At 33.1% G+C, this 13,688-nt stretch overlaps 1 protein-coding gene across 14 annotated transcripts in view; it reads left to right on the forward strand.

Annotated features, from left to right (window-relative positions):
• Positions 1 to 13,688, forward strand: part of SOX6 (SRY-box transcription factor 6) — a 667,807-nt gene that overhangs the window by 314,920 nt on the left and 339,199 nt on the right. For all 14 annotated transcript variants that reach the window (XM_053562397.1, XM_053562398.1, XM_053562400.1 and 11 more), the window contains one exon: positions 2,796 to 3,003. In XM_053562397.1, the coding sequence (XP_053418372.1) occupies positions 2,796 to 3,003 (208 nt within the window). The remainder of the gene's footprint in view (positions 1 to 2,795; positions 3,004 to 13,688) is intronic.

Consider the following 13,688-nt stretch of genomic DNA (forward strand, 5'->3'; position numbering starts at 1 on the left):
ATATCACCTAACCCCCGTAAGAATAGCCCACATCACGAAGTCTCAAAGCTGCAGATGCCGATGTGGATGTGGAGAGAAGGGAACACTTTTACACTGCTGGTGGGACTGCAAACTAGTACAACCATTTTGGAAGGAAGTATGGAGAATCCTGAAAGAACTCAAATAAGACATCCTATTTGATCCTGTGATTCCATTAGTAGGCATCTACCCAGAAGAAAAAAAGAATCATTTTATCGTAAGAACATTTGCACTAGACTGTTTATCGCAGCTCAATTTACAATCGCCAGAATGTGGAAACAACCTAAATGCCCACCAACCCAGGAATGGATTAACAAGCTGTGGTATATGTACACCATGGAATACAATTTAGCCATTAAAAAAGATGGTGACTTTACATCTTTTGTATTAACCTGGATGGAGTTGGAACACATTCTTAGTAAAGCATCACAAGAATGGAGAAGCAAGAATCCAATGTATTCAATTCTAATATGAAGGCAGTAGATGATTTAATACAACAGGTGGGGTAGGGGAATGAGGGATGGGGAGAGGAGAGAAGGGAGAGGAATGAGGGATAACGGTGTATGGCACACCCCTTGGGGGCAGGACACAATTACAAGAGGGACTTTACCTAACAACTTCAATCAGTGTAACCTAATTCTTTGCTCTATAATCTCTTTGGTTGAGTGAAGTTTTTTTGTTTTTAATTAAAAAATTATTTTTTGGTTCTGTTGTAAAAATAATTTGCATTTGAAATGAAAGTAAATGAAGTATGATTGATCAAATGATGATTATTAAATCACAAAAATCATAAAATCCACTGTCAGATGTCTAATATGGACTTTAATAAGAGGTCAAAATGACTTTGGCAAATATATCTCTGAGTTTTTGTTTGTACAAAGTAGCAAACAAACTGTCCATTCTAAGGAGCTGCATACTAATGATGGCTGGCATCTAAAAGAAAGATTTCCTTTTAATCACTCCACAGAATTATTGTTAACATTAAGCGAGATAAAACATCTTTCCTGGAGGAAGGAAGGGATCTAGGAGAAAGGTAAAGAGGAGCTCTCTTCTCTGCCCTGCCCCATTTTTCTTTTTTCAGTTTATTTCAGCATAAATGTATGCTGTCTTTGAGGCATTTGTGCTAGGAGTGGGAATGCAGGAAGATTAAGATTTAGCTCACAATATTTTTTTAACAGCTTTATTGAGATATTATAAGCATACCACATAGTCTACCCATTTGATTCAATTTTTTTTAATATATTCATAGGTTTCACAATATTTGATTTAATTCAAGACTCATGAACATTTTATTACTTCCCAATTTCTCTGGTCCAAAAGGAAGAACAAACCTCCTTGGACCCAGTCTGAGATCTGCTTCTTCCTTTAGAACAGTAGTTCTTGCCGTTTATTACCACTTCAGTACTGTGAGCTCAGCACCATACCTGATTGCTTTACTAATGTTATCTCATTATATGCTCCTAATAATCCTGAAAATATTTTTTAGCTCATCTTATATATGATGAAAATGCCTAAATGCCTAGCATTTATTGAGTATAACTATCATCTCACTTAATGTATGGGGAAACTTGCTGCTCTAGACAGCACGACCCTTTCCCAGTAGATCTTAACTCTGCAACTTTTGGCTCATACTTCCTCTCCTGTTCTTGAAGCTAGCAAGGCTTCTTTGTGAAAGAGACATAGAGGACCAACTAGGATTTTCATGCTTCTGAAGATAATCACAAAAACTGGATGACTTACTTTATACATTTTTTTTGTAGGGAGAAAGAATACCCTTATGCAAACAGATAAAACAACCACAACAAAACCATCGAAGGGTTATAGCCAAATAATACTTGCTTCTAACCCTCAGTTCTGATTTAGAGAGAGATAGAAACTATGTACTCACTTGAGAGAAAAACTCAAATTCAAGAGGGCAGGATGGGGGTTAAGGGAAGGGGTTCAGCAAATTCCCACTCAATGGGCAAAATGCACAGATATATGGCATGCATTCTGGGTGAAGGAAATAACTACAAATCGGACTTTTCCTTACAAATGCGAACCATGTAAGCTAATTGTATGTACCCTTATATTAATCTGAAATTTAAAAAAATTTAAAGAGCTATTTTCTTTCTATAAACTTTTAAGTATTTATTATTTTTAGCATAAGATTTACTTTTCCTCCTCAGTTAATAGATCTAACCCACTTACCAGTTAGCTAACTTCTCTGTACTATGAAGTAATTCTTGTGCAAATGTTTCTGTAATAAACTTGTCTCTTTGTTAAAAAAAAAAAAAAGTACCAGAATAGCAGATGAAGAATGTGTTATTGTGTGTTGCAGTATCAGTGGTATGGGTAAGGAATTAGAAAGAGGCTTCCGTAAGTTTCATAGCTAGAAAAAAAAAAAAAGCAACAATTTCCCCCAAATCCTAAGACACAAAATATTCAAATTGGCTAACTTTCCAGCACTGAGTTAGATAATTTATGTGTTTTTGGTGAACATTGGCTACTGAAGCTAACTTTTCTACCAGTTCTAAATTTAAGGACAATGATTAAACAGTTTAAATCTGCAATTCAGGTTAGTTCCTTTGATAATTGCTTCTTTAATGTTTAGTATTGTTTAATAAGAATTGTATTTTTTAATTTATCCTACCAAGTTATTTTATTTTATTAATGTATTTTATTTGGCCTACTAAGCATTGTATACTATCCTCCTGAGTTTGTTTTTTTTCTGTGTAATGTTATGCAAGGAAACGTGTATTCTGATGGTTTTATTTTACTTTATTTTATTTTTCTAGGAATCAGAGAATAATAAGTTATGTTCCCTATATTCCTTCCGAAATACCTCTACCTCACCACATAAGCCTGACGAAGGGAGTCGGGACCGCGAGATAATGACCAGTGTTACTTTTGGAACCCCAGAGCGCCGCAAAGGGAGCCTTGCTGATGTGGTGGACACGCTGAAACAGAAGAAGCTGGAGGAGATGACTCGGACTGAACAAGAGGGTATGTGTGGACTTCACTGCTGGGCTTTTTTTCTTCTAAAGATTCCAAGCCTTAAAAAAAAAAATGAGTGGGGATTTCAAGGGCCAGAGAAATGCATAATTGGCACTAGCTAGGAAAAAGTTACTCAGGTGGTGATCCATTAGGAGTGTTAAGCAGATAGCTCCATTTTTCTAAGAAGTTGTGCATTTTATTTAGTTCTTAGGATAACAAACAAGATTTTAAACCAATCATGAGCTTTATCCTGGAAAAAGGGAATCTTCCTGACTACAACTTAATTTATTGTCCCTTATTTCCTTTTGGTAGATAGTAGTGTTTCTTTATGAAAATATCAGCTTTTTAAAAAGCAAAATTAAAAAAAAATTCTCATTTTTATAATTATTGTAATTTATAAATATATATTATTTTACTTCCATATGTTGTACAATGGAGTGTTGAGGGCTTAAAATATTGTTAAAGCTGAATATTCAAGGGTGAGTTCTTTGACGGGTGACTTTGCTGCAACACCCACGTCTACTTTCTCTGCTCTGTACAAGAGTCCACTTGGGTTTACCTGGATCCTAGAAAATAGAAATGAAAGAAGATTCTCTAGTAATATTTTTAAAAAAGAGAAATCAAGTCTAAGTAATGTTATACTTATCTATGCTCTTTCATTTTTTATGTATAGATTTTAGAACTTAAAATGTAGGGTAATTAATAGCTCTGGGTTTATTACTAGCATTGTAAGTTAAACTTAATTTTATTCCTTTAAGGGCTCAAAAGTTTAAAAGTACCCAATTAATTTTTGTAGAAGTCTTTCTAAAATGTATTGTATGCTTCTCTGTTTGACTAACCAGATTATATGGCACAGAATGTAGATATTTTCTGATGACTCAGGAGGCAGTAGACTAGAACTCCTGATATCTGTCTAACAATTGTGTGACCCTGGGTAAGTTCTTTGATCTCCCCGAGCTACAAGAGTTAAAATTTGGTATGGTACTATTCTCTGACTTGGCAACTCAAACATTTCGAGAATAAACCATAGTAACAAATATAATGTCTTTTATGAACTATAAACTATGTAAATTTAGGTGTTGTGAAGATTATTTCACTATAAATGTCAATTATTTTATCATGCTATAATGTAATGATGCCCCTAGAGATCATTGAGATAATTAGGGACTATTTCACCTTATGGTCATTTCTCTATAATTATGAAACTTTAGAGTTCTTGTGTCTGCATAAAATATATATAGTGTATGTACATCTTTTTTTTTTTTTTGGTGTGTGTATGTGTTGGTTTCTGCTTCTAAAAAATATCAGGTTACAGGCTGTTATTGCTTGCTTCATGTAAATAATTTCTAATTTGCTTCTTCCATTAATCTGTAGCTTATAAAATTCAATTATCAGGATATTCTGAGCTATATTTAAAGTATGAATAAGTATGGTCTTGATGAGTTTCTGGGAGATTTTGGGTAACATACATGATCTTTAGTGCATGAAGTTTGTGCTGACTCTTCTGGCTTCTCAGAACTGTTTTTCTCATTCTTGGCTATGGTCTGAATAATTGAGTTTTCTAGATCAATCATCTTTGAATAAGTGACATTGCTAGATTACTTTTAATTGTGATTCATCAAAAAGATGGTTTTAACTTTTTAAGTAACTGATTTTCAAAATACTGTAAAAAGCTCTTTAATATAAAAATAAAATTGATTTGTGTTGACTTTTTCCCTAGATTATTAGGGAATTTTAAATCTTTTTTTTTTTTTGGCAAGTAATGGTTAATTTTTATTTTCTTCCTCTTTATTACCATGTGTTATAATTAATTTTGTACAAGAGAAACACTTGTAAGATAAGATCGCTCATTTAGGAGTTCTTTATCACTATATTCCCACTAGCAAATAATGTTTTTCTATGTAGTTTATAGATATTTAATTATTTTTTCTATCATATATTTTTTAGACATAAGAAATTCAAGTATCTTTAGTGTACATTACTGTACCTAATATATTCAATGCAAATATGATGTAATAGAAATCATGTACTTCAAATTTACTGATCACACAAATCTGGGAGGAATGGTGAACACAGTATATGAAGGAAACAAAACTCAAAAGGTTTTCAGTTTGACAAACTGGAAATACAAACTGAAAACCAATCTTTCAAAATAAAATATAACAGATCTTACTATCAAGTTCAGAAGTTGTAACCACCGACCCCCCCCATATACAAATAATTACTGAAGAAAAAATAAATAGCAGCTGCATGCATTAAAAAAAAAGACCTTGTGAGTCTTAGTTGACAGAAAGTGCATTGGGTTCATCTTGCTGAATATTGCCACAAAAAAAAAAAAAAAAAAATGCCAGTCCTATCTCAGTCAGCATTACCAGAAGTACAACATGAAGCATTTAAGAGGTGATAGTTCCACTGAACAAATGTGTCTGAAGTGGTAAGTTCTGAACGACCACACTTTAAGAGGGACTCAGAAGCATTAAGATGTTCTCAGGGAACAATGACATGTTCACAGAAAAAAATTAGATAATAAGGGGAGCGATTGAAGGAATAATAATATTAACTTTAGAGAAAAGGAGATCAAGGATGACATGATGAGTCTTTAAAGATTAACGTTACGGGGGAGGCGGGTGGATTGGGTTTATACTTTCTAGCTTTCTGGAGATAGAATACAGATCAGTGACAAGAAGTTATAAGGAACCAGAATATGGTTGCTAAGCACAACTATCTAATAGCTATAACTGTCTGTATGGAATAATCTTCTTTGGAAGATAATAAATTGTCCATCCTTAGAGGTATGCTGAAATCTCAACTGCCATTCTAGTCAGTTGTTGCAGAAGACAGAGGATTGGTCTTTTTCCAATACTAAGATTGTAATTTTTTATGAGTAATATTCATTAGCTTATATCTTTTTTTCAAATGGCCCTAATCAAGAACTACATAGTATTGTGAATACTATACTAGAGACCAAGAGGAATGATTCAAAGGGAGCTCAGAGTTTCTACATGTTTTTCTTCTATTGTGCAAGGTGCTGGATTTAAACTGAGATTCTCATATCTTACCTTTTTGTTCCTGTGATAGTTTAGTGAAGCCTATAGAACTTAGAATGGTGTTAAATGCATAAAGCAAAATTCACAGAATTACAGAAAAATGAATTGTATTAAAAGAATGAATAATTTAAAAAGTTTGTGATATGGCAGAATCTGCTATTTTACTACTTGCATTGAAAACAAAATCTAATGGAGGCTGAACAATTCATAATTTTGAGATGGTGACAGCAGAAAAGGTACTTTGATTACGTAAAATACAATGTGACATAAAAATATCAGTTGTGAAACTATTGGTGACAATGTCATAGGTACTACAAATAGTCTATGGTTTGTTTCCTGCATCTATAATTTATGGAAATGTAAGTTTTCAACTAGAGGTTATGGAAAAAGAATTTTTTCCCCCTGAAGTTCACAGACGCACTGAATTCTATCCATATCTGTTGGTATCTGTGGACCTCAGGTTAAGAACCCTTGTGCTAGATTACATGACACAACCCTAATGAATGTAACAATAGTCTCTAACTTTGAAAGAATTTATATTCTAGTAAGACATGTACAAAATGAACTTTAGTTCAATGTCTAATACATAAGTTATATGAGAGCTGTATAGATGAAATGTTAAGATAGTTTTTGGATGGACAAATTGCTCCTGCCTAGGAAGCCATGGAAAAGTTCTGTGGGGAAATAGGCCTTAGCTCATCTTGGAGAATGAAAGGATTTATATAGAGAGAAATGGAGGGGAGAGACACGTCAGGCAGAAGGAACAAGCAGAGAGCTTTTAAACAGTCAATAGCTCAGGTTCTAACTTAAGGTGAAGATATAAGATTGAAAAAGTAGGTTGTGTTAAGATAATGGAGGCCCTTTAATTCTTGGCTAAGGAGTTGGACTTTATATTGAAGGTGATGGGGGAACCACTGACTATTTTTTAGCATAATAAAGTGATGCATTAGAGCTTTCCTTCAGGAGAGTTAATCTGGCAGCACTGTTTAGGATGGATGGGAGCAGGGAGAGACATTAGGAAATTATTTCAGGCTAGAGATAATGAAGCCCTGAACTAAGGCAGCAGAAATGAGGAAGGAAGAGGGGTGCATATGGAGAAGATATTAGGAGATAGAGTTGTTAAGATGTGATGTTTGGTCAAGAGAGGAATGATTCAAAGGGAGCACAGAGTTTTTAAACTTTGGGCAAATAGGAGGGTATTACAATTAGTAATAAGATTAATAATAATATTAATATTAATTATAGTAATAAAAGTGGAGAGAAATGTTTTGGGGATGAGTTTGGTATCTTGAGTTTGAATCCTTATTTCAATCATCTTCTTGAAGCAATAGAACAGAATAGCATAATAGAACAGAAATGATTATGGAAAAGGCAATTAGTGTAGGATAAATATTTTTATTCTAAAATAATTATATTCTGTTTATAAGGAGGTATAAACAGTTTATAAGGAGGTTTATAAGGAGTCAGCTTTATCAGTATTTGCATGACTTTGACCTTTTGAAGTATCAGGTTTGTCTATTCATTTGGGACATACTATCTCATGGGACATGTAATAGCTTTTAAACGCCTTATTAACCTCCCCCTCACCTTTACTTAGTGATTTGAGGGCCACACTTCATAGTTAGCTGATTGACAAGCTTGTATGATTGATATAATAAATGGTGACCTTACTTGAGTCATTCTTGTTCTGGACTCTGTCATATTAAATACCTTCCCCCTCCTTTCTCTCATACACAATCACTGATTTATACAAAGCTTATTATGATCCTTTTAAAAACAATATTTGCATGATGAAACAAAAACTCTAGGCAGATGCTTTGATTAATCAAATTATTGTTCAGTATTTAATCTGCCATACCTTGAAGAAATACCCTCCCTGAGCACTGATTTGTGATTTGACTAAATTGCTAAATGCTGTTAAAGTGTTCTGTCTAAAGTGTCCCCTCTGAGAGTGAAGATAGGCAAGGTTTCTGATTTTTGTGAATTTAACTTTGGTTTAGTGTCCTAGACAGATAAATAGGTAGGTATGTAGGTAGTTAGGTAAATAGATGGATATGTGGATTGAACGATTGTATATCAGAAACTACCTTTTTAAACCCTGTTGTTATTGATTTTAAAGTGTACAGAAAGTCTTTGATAAAAAAAAAATAGATTCAGGTTAAAATGCTTCCAAGGATAAAAACCTTTCAGCTGTGATTAAATGATGAATTTTAGTTATCCTTGTATCACCCATCTCTTTGCCAATGTAGCTGGGCTGTAATGTAAGCGACAGTTGTCAGAAAATGAATACTTTAGAAAGGACTTCTATATCTAAATACATATATTTAATCAGAGAGTCCTTTGGCTTCTGAAAATAAGTTGTCTAATGAGAATTTCATTTGAGCAGCTGCTACTGAGGAGGTCAACAGGCACTGCCTAGGAGAATATGGCCCAGCTGGTTAAATCTGGTGGTTGTCGTGATTTAAATGGTCAAGTGCTGCTTGTAATCCAGGACCGTCTGTTTGTAAAGGGAAGAGTGAGTGCTTCAGCATAATGTACAGCTGTTTTAATCTCTCTTTAATAATAGTGCTTCAGCCACTATCATGTCTTGTGTATCATACTACTAAGTATATGATCCTAGGCTGACTGAATTGGTTTGAGTCAGGTTCTGGAGTCATGGGAGATTGCAGAGAAAGGGACACAATTGTAAAACCCTCAGCTATCTGACAAAGTAAAAGTGTTTTTCTGACTCTTTGGCTCTATTTAAAGATTTATTCTTTAGTTGATAATTATTATGATCAGGAGGGAGCAACAAAGCTTGTGGTTAAATAAAAATACAGAGTAAATGATTTCTCTTCGATAGAGCCAGAAACTTTATGGAAAGTAAGCAGGTTTAGGTACATTTCCATCAGAGATACATTGGTAAAAAATGAGAGTATTTTCCCCATGGGATTGTGTACTTCAGGCTATCACGGTAATGAAAGTATGCGGATTGGATTTGTTTTACTATGCATGTAGAGAAAGGACAATAGCATTTGAGCTTTGGATTCCTAGTGGGACAGGCTTTCCAATGGATTATGCAGCTGTTTCCCAGCACAAGAATGAGCATGTGTTTATGTGTGTATCTGATGGATTATTACCATTATTCACATCTCTAAACAATCATTTGGATTTCTACATATATTTTCACTGAAGTATATTTAGTTAGCATATGTTGGTATGTTTTTATCATCTGATGGATAGCCTTTTCTGTACTAAAGGAAGTATATGGTATAGTTCAAACGATGATAAAACTGATTTTTGAATGTCATGTTTTCGAGTGAGATAGAACTAGGTTTGAATCTAAGTTTTACTATTTAGAGAGATAGTATAATTTCCTCATTAAGAATGTGGACTCTGGAGCCTGGCTGCCTGCATTTGAATTTCAGTTCAGCATTTACCAGATGGATGACATAGAACAAGTTATTTAACCTCTCTGTGCCTCAGGTTTTCAACCAAAAATGAGTATCATTATAGTGCTATCATGAGAATAAAGGTTTTCATGAAGATCAAGGATTAGTTAATGTAACTAAAGCATTTAGAACATTGCCAGCACAAAATAAGTGCTCAGTAAATGTGTTTAATAATCCAGCCTAGTTGTGACTTTGGGCATATCCTTTTGTGCTTCAGTTTTGTCTGTAGGTCTAGATGAATGATACCCACCTTTCAGGGTTATTGTGAGAATTTGACACATTAATATATAAAATACATAGTTACCATCTATAATTAAACTATTATCACTATTGCTATTATTACTATTATTGTTGTTATTTGAAAATACTTTTTTTTTTTAAAATACTTTTTTAAAAAAGAAATATTATAGGAATTTCATCCTGCACCACAGACAGAATCATAGGAAATGTACCATGGTGTTAAGGGATTTAGCATTTGGCAGCAATGATGTTCTTGTGTTCTGGAAGAGCAATTCAGTTTAACTCTCCTTTCAGGCTCTTTGGAAAAACTGATAGTAAAGTTTCCCCACTGGAAGCCAATCTTCCCTGCTGAGAAATATGTGGAATGTGATGCTGTCAGTAAGAGAGGTTGGTGGAGCCTTGGAGGAGGCTTTCAGATAGTACCCAGTTAAGAGCAATGTTTCTGTTCAAGTAAAAATCTATTACAACCTCATGTTAAAAAAATTAACACTCATGCATGCTAAGGTATCAAGGTACTTTTTTAAGGCAAAACTTAATTAAGTTTTTACCACTATTCTGATTGAATTCTGATTGAAGATTGTATTGATGAAGCATTTAATGTATCCCAGATCCAAACCTTTGTTACAAATGTTTCTCATTCAAGGGGAAAATTGGAAAGGTTTTAGATTTTTGCATAAGAACACATTCAGTATTCATTAAAAAAAAAAACAAAACCTAAATTGTTATTTAAAGTAATTTGAAATTTTCAAGTTATTTAAGTGCGGAAGTTTCCCAAAACTGAACTCAATATTCTGAAGCAATTGGGTATTCAGAGCAATGCTGATGCAACTTCATTTAAATTCATTTTTTTAATTCTCTTTAAAATAAATCTTTCCTCCCAATGTTTGTGTCTTTGCTCCTGTTTTAAAGAATTTTTATCATATTCATAGTAAATAGTTGTCTAGTACTAGATAGTTTTAAATAAACATAATTTTCTGAAATTGTTATAGGGTGATATTTAGGGATTATACTGAGGAGCTAGAACTATTGGTTTTTGCATTATGAAAATAATTGTTTAATACATTTTTGTGTTAAGTATACTTGCTTTCTGATATTTTTGCAACTAACCCTCCTCTCATTTAACCTTACAAAACATGTAATGTGATCCAGAATTCTTGTGGACAAATTATGGTTTTTAGACATATGGACAAATCTAGGTTATTTCCATTTGCTATTGTTTTGCAACTCTTATCTACAGTGTAGGCAATATACTATTTGCTTGAATTCTTCTCTTAACTTCAGTTTGTGTGTCTCTGCCTTGAAATGATGCTTCAGATTTTTGGCCTGTTTCTATCACCTCAGATTTAAAAATTCATTTTTAAGATTCTAAGAACGTGGAGAAAAGATGTAAGCAGTTGTTTCTGATTTTTTCTCTTGCCGAACTGGGAAGCTAGAAGGTGCTTTCCTATCATTTTGTTCTTTATGAAGAGGATGTGGCTTTCTGATGTTTTTATGAAATATTATATTCTCCTACAGTTTTTGAACTTTTGGAGTTTAAGTGGATCATTAGCATTTTGGATGTTTCCATTGAAAATTAATTAGATTGACTTCTTTTGCATTTATTCTGGGAGTCTCCAAAAGGATAGTTTTTAGATGTGTATTTTTTCATTTTATACAGTATGTATGCAAAATAAAAAGAAAAAGTGAATGGAAAATGAAGTGAAACATAAACAATTTATTATGTAATAATTGATATATATATATTATAAGCCATAAATGTAAGACAAACACTTGTGAACTCATCCAATTTAATAAAAATTATTAATATTATTGAATCTACCTGTTTTCTTCACCTTTACAATCTTTATTTTCTACCTCGACTATTGACAGAACTTGTTTATTATTTTCTTCCTTTTATATTTTAGTTTAGAATGTGCCTCTATATAATATACTGTTTATCCTTCTTTATTTTAGAATTTTATAAAAATGTCACACTATAACCTTTTGTGACTTGTTTTTTATATTTATATTCTAGAATCAATGTTGCTGTGTGCAGCTCTAGTTCATTTTCATTTTTTGTGCAATAATCCAAACACTATTCCATAATATGCTTTGTAGTAGAATACTCTCCTGTTTACTGTCTGGATATTTGGATTGTTTTCCAGTTTTCTGATAGTACAAACAATAATGTTGTGAGGATTCTTGCACCTGTCTTCTGATGCACATGTGAATGAGTTTCTACTCTAGGGTGTCTCCTCAGGAATGGAACTGATGTTGACAAATTTTTGTACCTTTTACTCTCTTGGAAAATATTATACAAAGAAGCTGCTGCTGCTGTTTGCTGGGGTGTGTGTGTGTGTATGAGAGAGATTGTGGTTATGTATAATCCCTGAAAACTTTAACTATCTCTACTTTTTGGTTTCACCTTCCTTAAAATGTCTAGTACAGGTTCCTTACTATTACTGGGCTTTACAGAAACTCAGCTAGAGCCTTTGATGGAGCCTTCACTGTATTTTTCTTTTTTTCTTTTGTCATTATCTAAATAAAACAGACTAAATGTCTTCAGCTGTTCTTTCAACTATGAGCACAAGTCTATTGTTTTTTTCCTACTGGACTGTGATTATTGGGTTTGTCAGGAAGCATGACTTTCCCCCCTTTTGCTTCTCTTTATTGTTGTTTCTAGCTCAAAGAGTGGCTTCAGAATTAGAGTACATAGCAGTTCCAGATCCCTGATTGTATCACGTTCACAGTGATTTTTTTCTTAACTACCTACTTCAAATTTAGAATTGCAAAGCTATTAATTATTGCCACTGTTCTATCCAATCATTTATGTCAAAATGGACATTTTTTTCTGGCCAAACAGTTAACTTGTTATCTGTAAATCTTCACCTCTCGCTTAGAATGTTTAACCTGAATATCCTTTGAGATACTGGCTGGGATTTTATGTGCATTCTTATCGTGATCCTGGTTACTTACTTGGTAGTATCTAATAAATAATTAATTAATTTATCTGAGCACGAGTTTCTTAGTTTATAAAATGAGGATCTTGGTGACACATTCAAGAACAATTTCTTTTTTTTTTTTTGCAGTTTTTAGGCCGGGGCTGGGTTTGAATTATTTGCAACACCACCATTGTAGCAGCAATAATAACAGCAGAATTATTATGCTTATATATATATTTTTGAATGATGGCAACCCATAGCCAAAAGTAAGTGGCTAATAAACTGTGTGTACTGGGATTCCATTCTACTCAAGAATACAATTACTAGCTTAAATGGAACTTTCTTAGTAATCCCCAAGATTAGTACCTCTTATCTTGTATTTTTTTGCTTATGTTACGGACAGGAAGTAATGGAAAATTTAAGAATCAATGTATAAGCCACATGTTGGAGCTATTTCTTTCTGTTTTCAGGTAGAAGAGGGAAACTGGGGAAAATATATTATGTGTCCATTGTACATAATAAAATATAAAAATTATTCTTGATTTTAATTTATCTATTAAATCCTCATCCTGACTAACAGCAGAAAATATGGTCTCAGTTCCATGTAAGCTCGGGAACTTTAGGACTTAACTTCAGTTATTTAGAATTATGTCCTTTTTTCTTCTTTTTAGTGTTATGTAATATTCAGAAGATTTAGGCATTTTAATGGCATTGAAACATAGGTATTGGGCCATTGATCATTGGTGATCATTATACTTAAAATAAAATTTAGTGACACTATTCTGGTGATGGACACACTAAAAGCTCCGACTTAAGTATTATGCTAGGTACTCATGTAACAAAAATATTTGTACCCCTTAATATTTTGAAATAAATATGGTAAAAATAAATATGTAAGAAAAAATTAAAATTCATTGATAACAACAGGATTTTCCTTTATATATTTTTATACTGGCTCCTTCTTACCATTCTGATCTTGGCTTAATTATTACTTTCTCAGTGAAGCTTTATGCAACCTGTAAACCTAAAATAGACTTCAAACACTCTTTAACATT

The sequence above is a fragment of the Nycticebus coucang genome, chromosome 14 (assembly GCF_027406575.1).
Source record: "Nycticebus coucang isolate mNycCou1 chromosome 14, mNycCou1.pri, whole genome shotgun sequence".
Taxonomy (NCBI): Eukaryota; Metazoa; Chordata; class Mammalia; order Primates; family Lorisidae; genus Nycticebus; species Nycticebus coucang.